The 20,526-nt window shown below is 47.0% G+C and overlaps 1 protein-coding gene across 2 annotated transcripts in view; it reads right to left on the bottom strand.

Annotated features, from left to right (window-relative positions):
• Positions 1-3,207: 3,207 nt before the first annotated feature.
• LOC129693383 (NACHT, LRR and PYD domains-containing protein 3-like) overlaps positions 3,208-20,526 on the bottom strand; it is a 45,166-nt gene continuing 27,847 nt past the window's right edge. The window contains exons 2-6 of one of the 2 annotated variants that reach the window (XM_055630215.1): positions 15,966-16,058; positions 10,667-10,836; positions 7,750-7,921; positions 7,599-7,664; positions 3,208-5,032 (exon numbers count right to left, since the gene is read on the bottom strand). In XM_055630215.1, coding sequence (XP_055486190.1) covers positions 3,291-5,032; positions 7,599-7,664; positions 7,750-7,921; positions 10,667-10,836; positions 15,966-16,026 — 2,211 coding nt within the window. In that variant the 5' untranslated portion in view covers positions 16,027-16,058 and the 3' untranslated portion in view covers positions 3,208-3,290. The remainder of the gene's footprint in view (positions 5,033-7,598; positions 7,665-7,749; positions 7,922-10,666; positions 10,837-15,965; positions 16,059-20,526) is intronic. The other variant, XM_055630216.1, reaches the window with a different exon arrangement.

Raw genomic sequence — 20,526 nt, 5'->3', positions numbered from 1 at the left:
GTGTTCCCCTCCTGCAGGGTTTAGGATCCGTTGCTGTGGATGGAGAGACGGGGATGAGAGCGGCCATTGAGGGTGGTCAAGGTGCTTGTGAGCCCCCATCTGCTCGGTGTGTGGGCTGAGCTTCGAGGGACTGATCTTCGATGGAGGACCACGTGACGGGGCACCACAAGGAGTAGCGTTATGAGTTTGACGTGTGTGGCAAGGCCTGGCAGTGCCCGAGGAAACTGGAGATACACCAGCAGGTGCACACAGGAGAACAGAGCTCGTAATTAGCGGTTGCCCGAGTGCCATTGACCACTCAAAGTGCAGCCGGGCAACATAAATGCCGACTCATTTTAGCCGGCTTGGCAAACAAATACTGGTTTATACCGATAGACACAAAAAACTGGAGTAACTCCGCGGGTCAGGCAGCATTACTGGAGAATAGGAACGTGACGTTTCGTGTCGGCGGCGGCGGCTGAATTCCTCTAGTATCTTTAATTGTGGGGCAAAGATACTAGGTGCGTGGTGGCGAAGGCCTCCTTCCGCCGTCTGAAGCAGCTGCACGACAGATCCTATAGCTGTAGGATCTTTGAACTACACCGCTCGGCCCCGCACCTTCCTATCGGCTGGCGGATGAGGGGAGGCGGCGGCACTTTGGCGTTGGACAGGGACGGCCAAGGCAGCGGGGCGATGTTGTCCGAGGAGCGCTGACCTTCCTTCCTCCCCACCTCCTCTGCACCTTTCACCCCACCCTCTCCTTCTCTTGTGCACAGTCGCCTGAACACTGGGGAGCGGCCCTACACCTGCAGCGACTAAGGCATGGACTTCACCCAGTCCAGCGACCTGCTGAAGCACCAGCGCACCCACACCGGCGAGCGCCCCTTCACCTGTGCACAGTGCGGCAAGGGCTTCACCCAATACGGCAACCTGCAGACGCACCAGCGCACCCACACCGGGGAGTACCCCTACACCTGTGCCCAGTGCGGCAAGGACTTCACCCTACACGGCTAGCTGCTGGAGCACCAGCGCACCCACACCGGTGAGCACCCCTACACCTGTGCCCAGTGCGGCAAGTGCTTCATCCAATCCAACGGCCTGCTGGAGCACCAGCGCACCCACACCGGCGAGCGCCCCTACACCTGCGCCCAATGCGGCAAGACGAGAGGGGGGGGGAGAGATGGAGGGGGGGGGAGAGGGAATAAGGGGGAGGAGGAGAGGGTAGCAGGAATACGGAGTAGGAGGGGGATGAGACCTAGGACGTGAGGGGGTGGGGGCGGAGTAGGAGGTGAAGAAGAGTGGGGAGCAGGAGGAGGGTTGAGCTGGATGATGGAGGAGACTGATGGTTCATCAGGAGGGTGGTAACGATGGGGGGAGAATACAGGAGTGTAAACCGAGAGAGAAAGCAGCGGAGAAAGGTTTGGAAGGGGAGCAGTAGAAAGGAGTGAAGTAAATATTGGGAAGTTTGGGACGGTCACATATTTCTAATCAAATTTGCAATGATTGGAGCGGGAGTCTGGAATTGACAAGTGTTTATTGAGTTCTGCAAATATTAGTCATCTTGTCATCCACTAACTTTCATTTTTTTACTGTCATTAACTATTTACATTTGATTTACAGACGATGAAGCAGTAACGAACATTGCTGTTTGAATGAACAGTTTGAACATTGTTGCTGCTTCTGTTTTCACCATCAATCGACAGCAGGAGCTGATAAAGTCACATCCGGGATCCTGCAGGTCCCGCTGTAATTCTCTCGTCCCCCACTGGGGGGCAGCACCGGATATCCGGCATCAGCAGCAGCAGCGCCGCGTACCCGGGTCACGTGACATCAGGCAGGGCCGCCTCTGACATCACAGCCCGGCCGGCCCGGGAAGCGTTGGGGTTTAAAGGGGAGGGCGGCCGTTTAAAGAGAGGACGGGGAATCAGCCAACAATGTTTCGGTCCCCAGGGCGGTGACGTTTACACCCCAAGATGTTCACACGGTCACTCTCAGTCTGGGTCTGGGTTCTTGCAGCGACCTCAGTTCCTTCTTCCCGGTCGGACTGAACTTATTCTCCCACAGGCTGAAACAGTTGAGGAATAAAGAGGAAATAAACAGATGAAACAACAGTGTCAATAACAGTGACTGGGGTTAATATTTCAACAACATTTACAGAACAAAATCACAGGTGAAGCTGATATTTTATCACATTAAACATTAACACAAACACTCACCTGATCTGCTCCAGTCTCGGGAGGTTCAGTATGAGGTGGCGGAGAGCGGGGACACATCGGTCTGTGAGGGAGTTGTCCCCCAGGATCAGCTCCGTCAGTGAGGGGTTTGTACTGAGAGCGGAGGCGAGATCCTCGGCTCCAGAATCTGTGAGACCGACACCGTCCAGCCTGGAGATGAGAGAGAGTGAGGGTGAGGGACACAGAGAGACAGGAGACGGTGCAAATCCCCAGTGTTTATCAGTGAAACAATTACTGATCATATTAATGTTCAGTGTCAGACACCCAGTGACTGTGAACACAATCTCTCACCGTCTGGGACTTACCCCAGTCTCTGTATTTTACAATCCGGGTTCCTCAGAGCCACAGACACCAGTTCCACTCCGGAATCTCCAAGTTTATTATCACCCAGCCACAGCTCCTTCACAGAGGGGTTTGCACTGAGAGCGGAGGCGAAATCCTTGGCTCCAGAATCTGTGAGACCGACACGTTCCAGGCTGGAGATGAGAGAAGTGAGGGTGAGGGACACAGAGAGACAGGAAACGGTGCAAATCCCCAGTATTTATCAGTGACACAATTACTGATCATACTAATGTTCAGTGTCAGACATCCAGTGAGTGTGAACACAATCTCTCACAGTCTGGGACTTACCCCAGTATCTGTATTTTACAGTCCGGGTTCCTCAGAGCCGCAGACACCAGTTTCACTCTGGAATCTCCCAGGTCGTTGTTTCTCCCAGTCTAAACACAAACAGACAGAGTAACAACAAACTGATACAAACCCTGGCCGGTGAGGCTGAGATAGATAACTTCTCCCAAACGGATATTTCTGGAAACACCTCTGCAAATTATTGAATAAATCTCTGTGCTTGTGGTGTTTGGTGACTTTCACCATTTATTCACATTCCCACAAGACTGGGAAATGTTCCCCGTGCAGAGAACGATGGCAACACGGGCGACCCGGGGGAGGGGGGGTAAAATAGGAGGGGTGCCCACCCCGTGCACAGTGACGGCCGATCAGCCCCATAGAAGGGGTGCTGGACGGAATAACAAAATAGTGGAACAATTTTACAGTTCAGTGTTAGCGTCAAACGGACAGTTACCTCAATTCCTGACACTTGTGCAGAGCCGGTCGTAGCCGCTGGAGACCTTCACACTGAATGCGGCAGCTCTCCAAGCTGAAGTGTTTGATTGTATCACAGAGCCCGATGGCATGAGACAGGACCGCACAGTCAATTGGAGTCAGTCCCAGTCCACTGAATGAAAGTGTTTCCACAGATCCCAGTGTCTGCTGAGCCAGTAGAGGATTCTGAGACTCAAACAGGTAGTGCAGGGCGTTCAGGAGGCTCCGTTTACCAGCTTCACTCCCTGTGTTTCCAGTCCGGCGTTTAACCTCCTCCTTCACCCAGTCAATCACTCGGCAGATTGTTTGATGAGGGTATTTACCCAGAAACTCCTCCAGGATCCAAACTGACCGTGGGGAGGAGAGACCAGCGACAAAACGGAGAAATACTTCAAATCGCCCGTCTGTCATGCCATGGGCTTCAATGAGGAGTGTCGTGATATCCCCGCGATTTGGAGACATGAATTGTGCGAGTGCAGCTACAAACTCTTGGATGGTGAGGTGCGGGAAGGTGTACACCACGCTCCGGGCTGAATCCTCTCTCTCCAAAAGTTCCATCAGGAACCCGGACAGGAACTGGGAAGGCTGCAGATTGTATTTGATCAAATCTTCATCTGTGAACAAAATGTTCTTCTCAGCCACTCCAGTGAAGGCCATCTGACCAACCCTCAGTAACACCTCACGGAGGTTCTCAATCTCACGGCCGTGGTTTTTCAGGATGTTGTAAATAAAGTAGCAATATAGTTGTGTGATGGTCTTGGGAACTTGCTGTGGGCCCCGCCGGTGTGTTTGTGTGAAGAAGGGGCCCAGTGTCAGGCCGAGGATCCAGCAGTAGGAGGGGTTGTAACTCATGGTGTACAGGATCTCGTTCTCCTTCACATGTTTGAAAACAGCTGCTGCCACCGTCTGATCTTCAAAATACCTGGTGAAATATTCCTTTCGTTCCTCACCAACAAATCCCAGGATTTCAGCCCAGACACTGATCTCTGCCTTTTCCAGTAAATGTAACGCAGTGGGGCGGGTGGTCACTAGCACTGAGCACCCTGGGAGCAGCTTGTGCTGGATTAAACTGTACACAATGTCAGACACTTTACACCGGAATTCAGGATCTGGGCACTGGTGCTGAGGTTCTGTGTCTCTCCGACTGTCAGCAAAATCGATTCTGCCCTTGAATTCATCCAGGCCGTCGAATATAAACAGCAATCCCTTTGGCTTCTTCCAGACCTCTCCTAGCATATTCCCAAAGTAAGGATACTGATCCAGAATCAGTTCCCTCAGGGTTACTCTGCAGTTAATCGTGTTCAAATCCCGGAATTTGAAACGGAAGACAAACTGGAATTGTTGGAATATTTTCCCCGTAGCCCAGTCATGAACAATTTTTTGCACCATTGTTGTTTTTCCGATCCCCGGGACTCCGGCCACGGCAGACGAACTCCCAGATTTGGATTTGCTCGTCAAAATGTCCGGGAATAACTGATCAGTTCTGAATTTTTCAAACTCTCCCCCGAGATGTTCCTCTCTCCACTCTTCATGGTCCCGGCCTCTTGCCAGCAGCTCATGTTCCACCAATGTCCGATCTCGAAGAGTGGAGATGATTGTGAGCTCAGCGTATCGATCAAGCAGCTGGTAAACCTTAACCTTCTCCTTCATCAAGATGGTGTTCACGCTTAGTGTTTCAGTCAGTGCCTTCAGAGTCTCCTTGTGCTTCTGCTGAACATCTTTTATCAAGTGGGATAAACAAGAGGTCCCGAAATTAGATTCATCGTGCAAAGAAAAACACATTCACAGTATCCTAATAGTCATAGTATGATATAGTGCGGGAACAGGACCTTCGGCCCAACTTGCCCACACCGGCCAGTAATGTCCCAGCTACCCTAGTCCCACTTGTCTGCGCTTGGTTTATATCCCTTCAAACCTGTCCTATCCATGCACCTACCTTAACTGTTTCTTAAACGATGGGTTAGTCCCAGCCTCAAGCACCTCCTCTCGCAGCCTACTTCATACACCCACCACCCTTTGTGTGAAAAACTTACCCCTCAGATTCCTATTAAATCTTTTCCTCTTCACATTGAACCTATGTGCTCTGGTCCTCGATTCCACTACTCTGGGCAAGAGACTCTGCGCATCTAACCGATCTATTCCTCTTATTCCTACTCACTTCCCCTTTAACTCCATCGTTATACTCACAATTTGTCACCCCATTTAATTACCTCCCATTAAACCCTTCACACTATGATTTACCCAGCCTATATTGGGAAAGATAAAAGCTCCTAATACAACGACCTTATTTGACCTGCAGTTGTCTGCAATCTCCTGACACATTTGTTCTTCTAATTCCCGTTGACTATTCGGGGGTCTGTAGTACACCCCCAACAAGGTGATCATCCTTTTCTTGTTCCTCAGCTCTACCCATATAGCTTCACTGGACGAAACCCCCCTCCTCTTTTTCCCTCACCCCTGTCTCTCCTGAAGCTCCTGTACCCCACGGAACATTGACCAGGTTTCAGTCATGGCTACAACATCCCAGTGGCTCGTACCTATCCATGCCCCAAGCTTATCCGCCTTACCCATCAGGCCCCCTGCATTAAAATAGGTGCAGTTAAAACCAACCCTCCTTCCTCGCCCTCTGCCTTTCACCGGCCGATTCTGTCCAGTAACCTCTCCCACACCACCCTCCATACCAAATTCTAGCCTCTCACGCGCCTCTGTCCCGTTCGAGATCCCACCCCCTGCCTATCTAGTTTAAACCCTCTCGAGTAGCATTAGCAAATCTTCCCACTAGGATGTTGGTCCCCCTACAGTTACGGTGCAACTCGCCCCTTTTGTACAGGTCACCCCTGCCCCAGAAGAGATCCCAATGACCCAGAAATCTAACTCCCCGCCCCCTGCACCCACTCCTCAACCATACATTAATTTCCCCTCTCTTCCCGTTCATACCTTCACTAGCACGAGGTATTGGACGTAATCCTGAGACTAATCCACTACCCCGCAGGTCCTGCTTTTTAGTCTTCTACCCAATTCTGTAAACTGGTTTTGAAGAACCTCCTTCTGCTTCCTACCCATGTCGTTTGTGCCAACATGCGCAACAAACTCCGCCTGTTCCACTTCACTCTTGAGCATGTTGTGCAGCCGCTTCGAGACGTCCTGGACCCTGGCACAAGGGAGGGAGGCAACAAACCATCCTGGAGTCTCGCCTGCTGCCTGTCTGCATCTCTGACTATTGACTGGCCCATATTATGCTTGATGATTATGATTAATGTTACGCTCATTAGTTGACTGTGTTATTGATTACATATTATCTGATTGTTATAGCTGTTTATTGGTCGACTAAGCAGAAATAAATTGGTAAAATAATATTTGGACAGGTACATGGATTGTAACGGGTTAGAGGGAAATTGGGCAGTGACGGCTGGTCAGAAGAGCTTAAATGGGGCATTTTAGTCGCTATGGACAAATTAGACCTCACATCCCGTTACCGCGCTGTATCTACTGAACTAAAAGTCTCATCTTGACCACTTCATGTCTGCACTGCATATTGATTTTAGAAAAACAAGGCCCAATATCGCTATGATGTTGGGCCATCTTACTCACAGTCCTCCTCCGCTGAGGCAGCCCCGAGAATTTTTCCGATCGATGAAAAATATATAAGTTATGAGTGATTAAAAAATCTTGAGATCAGCTGATTGGTCCTCTCGCCTGTCTATCAACAAGATGAAGGTAACGCCACATACATGGGGGCAGGACTATAAAACCCATGACGCCTGGACGCAAGTCAGTCACTCTGGAAGATCGCGAGGGAGAGTCCACGACAGTGACTCTAAGTTGTGAATCAACTGAACTGTGAGTCTGTAATGTACTTGGAATAAATGATTTGTCAGGAGGTTGAAACGCTATGAAATTGAATTTGCTGGCCTGCACTCTGCTTGAAATGCTATGAAATGTATTTGCTGGCCTGCACTCTGCTGAAATGCTATGAAATTGGATTTGCTGGCCTGCACTCTGCTTGAAATGCTATGAAAATGGATTTGCTGGTCTGCATTCGGCTTGAAATGCGATTAAATTGAATTTGCTGGCCTGCCCTCTGCTTGAAATGGAATTCTTCCTGTAACCGCAAGGGTTATTTCCGAGTCCTTTACATTCCTCCCACATCGCAAAGACGTTGATTAATTGGACCTCTGTAAATTGTCCCTAGTCTGCAAGGAGTCGATATAAAGATGGGATAAATAGGAAGGGCTGATTGATGGACGGCGTATACGCAGTTGGCCAAAACATGCAATTGAATACCTTTCAGATGAGCAGATATTTCCAAGGAAGCCTTAATGGCTTTGAACGATTCGATCCGATCAGAACCTGTTGGAATAATTTCATGGAATGAGTCTGAGTTGCATTTTGACAAAAAGGACAAATTCCGTGTAGAAAAATGAATGTCCTGTACCTTCTTCCCCCATTGCTTTCAGCAACTCCTCCAGTTTGGGGAGCAGGTGGTGCATTTTCACGAAGCATTTCCATATCAGTTTTCGGACCTGCGGCTCTTTCTCAGTCACCAGGTTGAGGAGAAGTGTGGAACCGGCCGCACAGCTTCCTCTCTTTGTGCGTTTGATGACTCGCTGTGAAGAGCGCAGAGACATATAGCTGTACTGCACGGAAACGGAACCCTTGGCTAACCTTGGCAATGGATTTACTGGAGTCACAGTGCCTCAAGTGGTAGAGTGATAGAAGAGACCACACGGAGACAGGCCATTCAGCCCACATTGTCCATGCCAACCAAGTTACAATTGTAAGCTAGGACCATTTGCCTGCATTTGGCCTACAGCTCCATAAGCCCCTCCTATCCAATCATCTGTCTGAATGTACTTTGAAATCCCTAATGTTATCCGCTTTTCCAGCTTCCTCTAGCATTGTGTTCCAGATAAGGACTGCTCTCCAAGTAAACCTGCTGTCCCCAGATCCCACCTAAATTTCTCCCATCTCCCCTGAAGCATGCACCCTCCAGTTTGCAGTGGCCGGCTGGGTCTTTGTAACTGAGAGCATTACAGTCCCATGCCGGAGTTGGGAATTAGGGATTGTCAACAAACTCCTGGAGTATCAATGGGATTAAATTTGTCTGCCTTTCATTATTCAAAATGACCTCTCAAGCCACCCTGAAGCACAATGCAGGCGTGATGAATGGAGAGCAGGACGTTCTGCACCATCCGACTTCATCAATTAAAAGTGGGGGAAGGAACTGCAGATGCTGGTTCATGCCAAAGGTAGACACAACATGCTGGAGCATCTCAGCGAGTCAGGCAGCATCTCTGGAGAAAAGGCACATGAACAGATGTTTTCCTCTCCCCTGACTTTCAATCTGAAGAAGGATCTCAACCCAAAACTTCACCTAGTTCATTCCTCCAGAGATATCCTGCCTGACCCGTTAAATTGCTCCAGCATTTTGCATCTTTCATCGATTAACACATGCGCATACCTCACTGCCGCAATGTAATGTAAGAGAAAATGCATTCTCTTTAATCAAAGCGCTGGAAGGTGGTCACGATGGCACAGCGGTAGTTGCTGCCTTACAGTGAATGCAGCGCCGGAGACCCAGGTCCAATCACATTATGGGTTCTGGCTGTACGGAGTTTGTACGTTCTCCCTGTGTCCTGCGTGTGTCTACTCTGAAATCTTCGGTTTCCTCCCACACTCCAAAGATGTACAGGTTTGTAGGATAATTAGGTCTTGTAGGTTAATTGGTTTCGTAAATGTAAAAGTTGTCCCCAGCGAGTGTAGAATGTGCAGGAATTGCGGGTCGACTTGGACCCAGTGGGTTGAAGGGCCTGTTTCCACGCTGTATCTCAAAACTAAATTCAAACACTTTGGCTCGGGTAGATGGCATTTTGGTGCGGAACCCTTAAGGTTTTGACCTGTGGTGTTGTATGTCAGTGCCTTCTTGAGACTGAAACATTTTGTGTATGAACCTGGTATGTCCCCCCCCCTCCCCCTTTGCTCTATGTATTGCACTTGCGTTAGTCAATTATATTTGTATACTAGACTAAGTGGGATCCGTTGGGTCCCATGTTCACACGGGAGGGCTGGTCCCTCAACGCAATATTCCACCTCTCCACCAATTCCAATATTGGTGGCCAGTAGGAGAGGGGCTTTCTGGAGCGCTAGGATGTGTGTTGTGGTCCGAAGGGACTGGTTTCCAGAGGGCTAGTATGGACATTATGGGCCGAATGGATTCTTGGGCTGGCAGCTCTGTCATTCAGGCCTGGTAGCTCAGAAACTGCCAGACCATTTGCCCAAAACAGGGGAGAGACTCTGTGAGAGATGGGGGAGAGGGTGGAGAATCAATTTTAGACATTTTTCATCTTTTTCTGCAGATCACAGCAATGACGGAGGAAAGTCTATCCTGGCCTGGATCTCACAGGGAGCCAATGAAGGGAAGGAGAAAAATACTGGGATGAGAGTTAATACTTGCAGGGGGAATACTTACTGATGGGTCGAAGGGACTCCTCCTTGGCTAGTACAGGCCTGGTGGGCTGAAGGGACCGTTTAATAAAAACAATCTGAGTGAAATCTCAGTGAAAGGCGCTTTTTCTGGACTTTTCCTGGCCTGGCACGGGCCTTTTGGGCCAAAATGCTCTACCTGGGCTACTACTGGCATTTGGGGCAAAAGGGACAGGTTTCTCAACTAATAGGGGCCTTGTGGGCCGAAGTTAGCGGTTTCAGGCAGCCAAACAACTCATTTAATTTAATTTCCATTGCCATTTCAGTTTTCTCATTTGCATTTCATTTTATTTCCATTGCCATTTCAGTTTCAAGCACAGGGCAGGCCAAACAACTCATCTCATTTGCATTTCATTTTAATTCCATTGCCATTTCAGTTTCAAGCACAGGGCAGGCCAAACAACTCATCTCATTTTCATTTCATTTCCATTGCCATTTCAGTTTCAAGCTATTATCAGACAACTGTACCATCCTCTCACCAGTTCGAGTGCAATTGTAAACACTTTCTGAATCTATAATTGCCTTTCCCAGTATGACCCAGTGTAATTTACCTTCTACATGTTGACCTTTTTTCCCAACATGCTTCCTTAGTATGTAAACTCTTGGGTTTAACATGCTACAAACTTACTCGATGTGAATCATTGAAACAATTTGGGTTGTGTCGGTGTATTACACCACATCCTGAATATAATGACGTGTTTGAGAAACTCACCAGAACTGTATGGGATATTCTTTGTGACTGCGCCGTACTGAGCTGTAATTATAGAGAGCAGTACTGCACAAGAATGGACCCTTCGGCCCACAATATGTGTGCAAGAAAACATTTGAGCATCGGCTGAAGTTACCCACTCGTCCATTCCTCTCCCTACCTTGTACTCTTGCTCACTGAAATATCTCTCGTATGCTAGAACGAAGACGACATTCTCCAACGCCTCTTGAATCGCCTCTTCCAGCCTCTGGCGGTAATGATTTGTCAATTCCAGCAGCTGCGAATCATCCCACCTTTCCAGGAGCTCCGTCATCGAAGACATTGGAGGAGCTGTGATGAATAAAAATAATGAAATTATCAAGGGTTGTCCCTTTTCCTCCACTGATAGCTGCACTTGGAGTGTCTCTACTCCACTCTGCTAAAAGGCAGATCACATGACGGAGATGAGGCGCTCTGATCAGCGGGTTGCTGTCAGGCCACGTGCCGGATCTACCCGCACCCTGCACGGAGGGAGGGAGACCCGGCTGCGATCCTCGGCTTCCCTGATAATGGTCCCCAGGCTGTTGCTGTAAGTTATTCCCTGCGGCATCTAAACAATGCGCTAACACAACAATTGTCCCTCTCCCACTGTTCAATCCCACGGGTGCATTCTCTTCTTGATTCTGGATGGACACAATGTCAACACCTTTTGATAAAATACACCGTTGCGACATTAAACGCGACTTATTCTCACACTTTAGCTTTAGCATTCAGAGTTCAGAGGCACAGTATACAAACAGGCCCTTCGGCCCAGCGAGTCCATGCCAATCATCAATCCATCACCCGCTCACACTAGTTTTATGTTATCTTGGGTTCTGCGATTTAGAGGCAAATTTACAGAGGGCAATTGATGTTCATGCCAGCATGCCATAGGGATATGGGAGGAAACACACGCCGTCATAGGAAAAACATGCAAACTCCACACAAACAGTGGCTGTGGTTAGAATCGAACCTGAGTCTCCGGAGCCGTGAGCCAGCGGATCTACCAGCTGCACTACTGTGCTGACACATATTATTGTAACATGTACTGAGAAATAGTGAAAATATTTTGTTTGCATGCTATCCAATCTAATCAGGAAATACTATACATAAATACAACCAAGCCAAGTGCAAGTACAGCAGGCAGAGCGAAGAGAGTGCTGAATATAGTTTTCTCAGCATGTAGCGATACAGTTTCAGAGAAAACGTCCAACGTCCGCAATTAGACGTGAGACATGAATTGGCCAAGATTGGCTGGCAATTAATTCTAAAAGGGTTGACGGTGGATATGCAATGGAAGACATTTAAAGACTGCATGGATGAACTACAAAAATTGTTCATCCCAGTTTGGCAAAAGAATAAATCAGGGAAGGTAGTACATCCGTGGATAACAAGGGAAATCAGGGATAGTATCAAAGCGAAGGATGATGCGTACAAATTAGCCAGAAAAAGCAGCATACCGGAGAACTGGGAGAAATTCAAAGACCAGCAGAGGAGGACAAAGGGCTTAATTAAGAAAGGAAAAATAGATTATGAAAGAAAACTGGCAGGGAACATAAAAACTGACTGCAAAAGTTTTTATAGATATGTGAAAAGAAAGAGATTAGTTAAAACAAATGTAGGTCCCTTGCAGTCAGAAACAGGCGAGTTGATCATGGGGAACAAGGATATGGCGGACCAATTGAATAACTACTTTGGTTCCGTCTTCACTAAGGAAGACATAAATAATTTGCCGGAAATAGCAGGGGACCGCGGGTCAAAGGAGTTGGAGGAATTGAGTGAAATCCAGGTTAGCCGGGAAGTGGTGTTGGGTAAATTGAATGGATTAAAGGCCGATAAATCCCCAGGGCCAGATAGGCTGCATCCCAGAGTACTTAAGGAAGTAGCTCCAGAAATAGTGGATGCATTAGTAATAATCTTTCAAAACTCTTTAGATTCTGGAGTAGTTCCTGAAGATTGGCGGGTAGCAAACGTAACCCCACTTTTTAGGAAGGGAGGGAGAGAGAAAATGGGGAATTACAGACCAGTTAGTCTAACATCGGTAGTGGGGAAACTGCTAGAGTCAGTTATTAAAGATGGGATAGCAGCACATTTGGAAAGTGGTGAAATTATTGGACAAAGTCAGCATGGATTTACGAAAGGTAAATCATGTCTGATGAATCTTATAGAATTTTTCGAGGATGTAACTAGTAGCGTGGATAGGGGAGAACCAGTGGATGTGGTGTATCTGGACTTCCAGAAGGTTTTCGACAAGGTCCCACAAAAGAGATTAGTATACAAACTTAAAGCACACAGCATTGGGGGTTCAGTATTGATGTGGATAGAGAACTGGCTGGCAAACAGGAAGCAAAGAGTAGGAGTAAATGGGTCCTTTTCACAATGGCAGGCAGTGACTAGTGGTGTACCGCAAGGATCAGTGCTGGGACCCCAGCTATTTACAATATATATTAATGATCTGGATGAGGGAATTGAAGGCAATATCTCCAGGTTTGCGGATGACACTAAGCTGGGGGGCAGTGTTAGCTGTGAGGAGGATGCTAGGAGACTGCAAGGTGACTTGGATAGGCAGGGTGAGTGGGCAAATGTTTGGCAGATGCAGTATAATGTGGATAAATGTGAGGTTATCTATTTTGGTGGCAAAAACAGGAAAGCAGACTATTATCTAAATGGTGGCCGACTAGGAAAAGGGGAGATGCAGCGAGACCTGGGTGTCATGGTACACCAGTCATTGAAAGTGGGCATGCAGGTGCAGCAGGCAGTGAAGAAAGCGAATGGTATGTTAGCTTTCATAGCAAAAGGATTTGAGTATAGGAGCAGGGAGGTTCTACTGCAGTTGTACAGGGTTTTGGTGAGACCACACCTGGAGTATTGCATACAGTTTTGGTCTCCAAATCTGAGGAAGGACATTATTGCCGTAGAGGGAGTGCAGAGAAGGTTCACCAGACTGATTCCTGGGATGTCAGGACTGTCTTATGAAGAAAGACTGGATAGACTTGGTTTATACTCTCTAGAATTTAGGAGATTGAGAGGGGATCTTATAGAAACTTACAGAATTCTTAAGGGGTTGGACAGGCTAGATGCAAGAAGATTGCTCCCGATGTTGGGGAAGTCCAGGACAAGGGGTCACAGCTTAAGGATAAGGGGGAAATCCTTTAAAACCGAGATGAGAAGAACTTTTTTCACACAGAGAGTGGTGAATCTCTGGAACTCTCTGCCGCAGAGGGTAGTTGAGGCCAGTTCATTGGCTATATTTAAGAGGGAGTTAGATGTGGCCCTTGTGGCTAAGGGGATCAGGGGGTATGGAGAGAAGGCAGGTACGGGATACTGAGTTGGATGATCAGCCGTGATCATATTGAATGGCGGTGCAGGCTCGAAGGGCCGAATGGCCTACTCCTGCACCTAAGTTCTATGTTTCTAATAAATAGTTTGTAAAAATAAGGACTGTCCCCCCCCCCCCCCCATAGTCCGCCGCTCATCAGTGGAAGGATATTTCAGTCTGATAACATCATAATAAGAATGCACAAGATTCACAGCAACGTGGTTCTATACATTCACAAATGGTTACTGAGAAGACAGAGGGTTGTTCTTCTGGCTGGGGGTCTGTGGCAACACTGGGGTGCACAGCTTTAAGCTGAAAGGGGTGGAATTCAAAGGAGATGTGCGGGTGAAGTTATTTATACACAGAGGATGGTGGGTGCCTGGAACGCGCTGCCAGGTGTGGTGGTTGGGGCATATACCATCGTGGTATTGAAGCTTTTTGATATGCAGGGAATGGAGAAATATGGATTGTATGAAGGCAGTGGAGATGAGTTTCATTTGGCATCGGTCCGCATGGACATTGTGGACCGTAAATACCTTTCCTGTGCTGTAGATTACTGTGCTCTATCTACCTTTGTTGATATACGTACAGAATGGCCACGTATTATTTTCCATTTGGCCTTGTTACTTCAAACACGTCTCTTGCAGCCTGGAATCATAATGATATAATGCAATTCTATTTAAATGGCTTTTTTTAAATCTTTCTTTCTAATGTAGACTTTTTCAGAATATTTTTCTCTCGCTATGTGGCAGAATCACAAAGTCACACTGCACAGACAGAGATGCTTAGTCCAGACGCAGACGTGTTGGCAAACCTGCCCTATCTGAGCCAGCCCTATTTGTCCATGTTTGCCCATTATCACTCCAAACCTTTCTTGCCCATGTACCTGCCCAAATGTCACTAAAATCATGTTATTGTACGCGCCTCAACTGGCAACACATTCCATATTTCCACCTCCCTCTGTGATCAAAGTGTTTTTTTTAAAGGGGAATGGAACCAAGAACTAGACGGCAGATTTAAGATGAGAGTGGAAGAGCTTTGCAGAATCCGAAGGGCATCTCCCTGTCAAGGCTGGTGGTGGATGCTGGTGAGAGAATGACATTGAAGAGCTTTGAGATAGGGACATGGATATATAAAGGGGATCTGGGAATATTGATTTGAAAGATACACAATAGAAACAGGGTATTCAGTTTATCGACTCCACGGAGACGATCGATCATCCATCACCTACTTATTCTGCAAACTTCACCTGAGCAGATTAGTTTAACCTGGCATCATGTTGGGCACAGACAGCATGAATGGTCTGTTCTTGTACTGCAGTGTACTAGTTTACATGGAATTCTCCAACCTCCTTCAATACTTCCTAGTCCCTTCTCTCCTTATCCCAATACATAACCTATTCCCCATCCGCAAATTTCCCCAACCATTCCACCCAAATCTCTCCACTAGCTTTACATTTCACATCATTCAAACAACTTGTCGAGTAACAAGACCTTTGACTCGTTTTCTCTTGAGTCTCATTTTAGTCCTGGTTTCATCTCTAACCATCTGACAATCAACACCCCCCTCCCCCCCTCGCCACCTCATCCATATCCAACTTTCCTGTGCCAGGCTCCCACCACTTTCCGCATTCTCTCCCCAACTACAATCAACCCTTTCGGGTTCAGGCCTATTTTGACCATCCTAATTCCTTGGTTCTCTCTCATTTCCCCATTAAACCTCAAATGACTCACTGGGAGTAGCTTCCCAACCCTGACAAACGTTCACTTACTTTCCCTCATCAGACCTACAACATACTTTGTTCACCAAGGCTCACAAAATTGAACTTCTTTGCTTCTTCCGCTAACTGACACGCTGAGTCTGAACAGTTCTCTCACTTTTAAAAACCTCTAATCATCACATGTTCGTTCCCCTCTAGTAGCTGCTGCCAGGCAGTCTTTATACCCATCAAATGACCCTAATACAGACAGATCTGCCCTATTATTCCTGTACTCCCTCCGGCTCAGGTCTCTCGACCTTCCGTTGATCCCCTATTCCCTCTCCCCGTGCGTGCTGCAGGTCAGACAATCTGATCCAGTCACATTGTTGGGACATTTATATCTGACGTAATGCTGCAACACACCTTCGTCTGTCCTCGTTGTCGAGGCCACTGGATCTCCTCCCTGGTCCGCTTCATCAGCCATGGTGGTGACTGCCGTTCATGCGTCCCGCTGCTCTGTAATACACAGATTAAAAGCCAGTATTAGACAACAATTCAAAGGAGCAGGACAACACTCTCAGCTGATGACATCACATGCTGTCAACCATGTAGGAAAGAACTGCAGATGTTGGTTTAAATCGCAGATAGACACAAAATGCTGGAGTAACTCAGCGGGACAAGCAGCATCTCTGGATAGAAGGGGTTTTATTTTTAAATGGATGATGTGTCGAGTCAAGACCCTTTTCAGACTGATTCAGTCCCTCCAATACATGCTTGTCTTATCAATAAATCAAACCCCCAAAATAATGGAACAAATACACATTGGAGACAGCACTAATGGCAAAGTATCTATTCAGGAAATAAGATGATAAAACACGTAGTCTGGGTAGCTCTGGCAATTAGGTTTATTTGGAACAATAAATGAACATATTAGGAGCAGGAATATGACACTTGGCCACTTGAGTTTGGTATGTATTTTTGTAAGGTTGTAGGGGGGGGGGGGGGGGGGGGGGGGAAGAGGAGGTGCGACCTGTGGGGGGAATTTAACCGGAGTCACTCCCCAAGATCAGACCCGTCCACTCTGGACCGGCGGAAACCTGATCATCGATAGGAACCTGCTGTCATAGGGGGGCACTCTCCTTGGTCTCCCGCTCCAGCCAGCGAGGTCCCACTGATTTCTTGAAACTGCATTTGAATTTGGTGACCTGCACTCTGCTTGAAACGGAATTTCAAGGAATAGCCGTGAGTCTACTGCCAGCCCACTAGCCATGATCGAGTGAGCTGCCAGCACACCAGGCTTGAGTGACTGATCTGCCAGCCTAAGAATCCATTCAGCCCACAATATCCATACTAGCCCTCTGGAAACCAGTCCCATCAGCCCACAACACCACTACTAGCGCTCCAGAAAGACCCCCCCCCATTGGCCACCAATATTGGAATCGGTGGAGAGGTGGAATATTGCGTTGGGGGACCAGCCCTCGGGACCCAACGGGTCGCACTTAGTCTAGTACTATACATAAATGCAACCAAGCCAAGTGCAAGTTCAGCGGGTAGAGTGAAGAGAGTGCTGAATATAGTTTTCTCAGCATGTAGCGATACAGTTTCAGAGAAAACGTCCAACGCTTGCAATGAAATAGTTTGTAAAAATAAGGACTGTCCCCCCCCCCACAGGCCGCAACTCACCATGGAAGGATCTTTCAGCAGTCTGATAACATCATAATAAGAATGTACAAGATTCACAGCCACGTGGTCCTATCAATTCAGAACTGGTTTACTGAGAAGACAGATGGTTGTTCTTCTGACTGAGAGTCTGTGGCAACACTGGGGTTGTACCATGACACCCAGGTCTCGTTGCATATCCCCTTTTCCTAATCGGCCACCATTCAGGTAATAGTCTACTTTCCTGTTTTTGCCACCAAAGTGGATAACCTCACATGCATCCACATTATACTGCATCTGCCATGCATTTGCCCACTCACCCAACCTATCCAAGTCACCTTGCAGCCTCCTAGCATCCTCCTCACAGCTAATACTGCCCCCCCAGCTTCGTGTCATCCCGCAAACTTGGAGATGTTGCATTCAATTTCATCATCCTGATCATTAATATATATTGTGAATAGCTGGGGTCCCCGCACCGAGCCTTGCGGTACCCCACAAGTCACTGCCTGCCATTCTGAAAAGGACCCATTTACTCCTACTCTTTGCTTCCTGTCTGCCAGCCAGTTCTCTATCCACATCAATACTGAACCCCCAATACTTTAAGTTTGTATACTAATCTCTCATGTGGGACCTTGTCGAAAGCCTTCTGAAAGTCCAGATATAACACATCCACGGGTTCTCCTTCATCCACTCGTGGTTACATCATCGAAACTACTAGTTACATCCTCAAACAATTCTATAAGAGTCGTCAGACTTGATTTACCTTTCATAAATCTATGCTGACTTTTGTCCAATGATTTCACCACTTTCCAAATGTGCTGCTATCCCATCTTTAATAACTGACTCTAGCAGTTCCCCCACTACCGATGTTAGACTGGTCTGTAATTCCCCGTTTTCTCTCTCCCCCCATTTTTAAAAAGTGGGATTACATTAGCTACCCTCCAATCCTCAGGAACTACTCCAGAATCTGAAGAGTTTTGAAAAATTATCACTAATGCATCCACTATTTCTGGGGCTACTTCCTTATGTACTCTGGGATGCAACCTATCTGGCCCTGGGGATTTATTGGCCTTTAATCCATTCAATTTACCTAACACCACTTCCTAGCTAACCTGGATTTCACTCAGTTCCTCCATCTCATTTGACTCCCGGTCCCCTGCTATTTCCGGAAGATTATTTGTCTTCCTTAGTGAAGACAGAACCAAAGTAGTTATTCAATTGGTCTGCCATGTCCTTGTTCCCCATGATCAATTCGCCTGTTTCTGACTGCAAGGGACCTACATTTGTTTTAACTAATCTTTTTCTCTTCACATATGTATAAAAACTTTTGCAGTCAGTTTTTATGTTCTCTGCCAGTTTTCTTTCATAATCTATTTTCCCTTTCCTAATTAACCCCTTTGTCCTACTCTGCTGAATTTCTCCCGGTCCTCTGGTAGGCTGCTTTTTCTGGCTAATTTGTATGCTTTTGTTTTGATACTATCCCTGATTTTCTTTGCTATCCACGGATGCATTTCCTTCACTGATTTATTATTTTGCCAAGCTGGGATGAACAATTGTTGTAGTTCATCCATGCAGTCTTTAAATGCCTGCCATTGCATATCCACCGTCAACCCTTTAAGAATCAATTGCCAGTCTATGTTGGCCAATTCATGACTTTCTTTAAGTTCAGGACCCTTGTTTCTGAATTAACAATGTCATTCTCTATCCTACTGAAGAACTCAACCATATTATGGTCACTCTTGCCCAAGGGGCCATGCACAACAAGACTGCTAACTAATGACATATGCTAACTGCTAACCACGCACAACAAGACTGCTGTCATAGGACAACAGAAGGAAACAAATCAGGCAATATGGGCTGAAAAGATGAAGTACGAAGAAACGTCGCCTATTTCCTTCGCTCCATAGATGCTGCTGCACCCGCTGAGTATCTCCAGCATTTTTGTGTAAGTACGAAGGGAAGCTGGCCAGAAATATAAAGAAGGACAGTAAAAGCTGCTTTAGATATGTTAAGGGAAAAAGAATAGCAAAGTCAAATGTGGGTCCTTTGAAGGCAGACATGGGTGAAATTATTATGGGCAACAAGGAAATGGCAGAAGAGTTGAATAGGTACTTCGGATCTGTCTTCACTAAGGAAGACCCAATCTCCCAGATGTACTGGAGGACAGAGGATCTAAGGGGGTAGAGGAACTGAAATAAATTTTCATTAGGCGAGAAATAGTATTGGGCAGGCTAATGGGACTGAAGGATAATAAATCCCCTGGACCTGTTGGTCTGCATCCCAGGGTCCTCAGGGAGGTGGCTCTAGACATAATGGACATATTGGTGATCATTTTCCAATGTTCAATAGATTCAGGATCAGTTCCTGTGGATTGGAGGATAACTAATGTTATCCTACTTTTCAACAAAGGAGCGAGAGAGAAAACGGGGAATTACAGACCAGTTAGCCTGACTTCGGTGGTGGGAAAGATGCTGGAGTCAATTATTAAAGAGGTAATAATGGGGCATTTGGATAGCAGTAAAATGATTAGTCCAAGTCAACATGGATTTAAGAAAGGGAAATCAAGTTTGACTAATCTTCCGGAATTTTTTTAGGATGTTACAAGTAAAATGGATGAAGGGATGTAGTGTATTTAGACTTTCAGAAAGCCTTTGATAAGGTCCCGCATGGGAGACTGGTGACTAAAATTAGAGCACATGGTATTGGGGGTAGGGTGTTGACATGGATAGAAAATTGGTTGGCAGACCGGAAGCAAAGAGTAGGAGTGAACGGGTCTTTTTCCAAATGGCAGGCAGTGGCGAGTGGAGTGCCGCAGGGCTCGGTGTTGGGGCCGCAACTGTTTACCATATATATTAATGATTTGGAACAGGAGCAACACTAGAAAGTTTATTAGGAATTATACAGGAATTAGGAGCAACACTAGCATGTTTGCAGATGACACAAAGCTGGGTGGCACTGTGAACTGTGAAGAGGATGTTAGGAGGTTGCAGGGTGACCTGGACGGGTTGAGGTGCGGGCAGATGTGTGGCAGATGCAGTATAATATAGATAAATGAGAGGTTATCCACTTTGGCGACAAAAACAAGGGGGCAGATTATTATCTCAATGGGGTTAGGTCAGGTAAGGGGGAGATGCAGCGAGACCTGGGCGTCCTTGTACACCGGTCACTGAAGGTTGGCTTACATGTACAGGAGGCAGTAAAGAAAGCTAATGGAATGTTGGCCTTCATAACAAGAGGATTTCAGTATAGGAGTAAAGAAGTTCTTCTGCAGTTGTATAGGGCTCTGGTGATACCACATCTGGAGTATTGTGTACAGTTTTGGTCT

This window comes from Leucoraja erinacea, unplaced genomic scaffold (assembly GCF_028641065.1).
Source record: "Leucoraja erinacea ecotype New England unplaced genomic scaffold, Leri_hhj_1 Leri_273S, whole genome shotgun sequence".
In the NCBI taxonomy this organism is placed as follows: domain Eukaryota; kingdom Metazoa; phylum Chordata; class Chondrichthyes; order Rajiformes; family Rajidae; genus Leucoraja; species Leucoraja erinaceus.
Note: the sequence above shows the minus strand (reverse complement) of the source record. Positions and strands in the feature narration are given on the sequence as shown.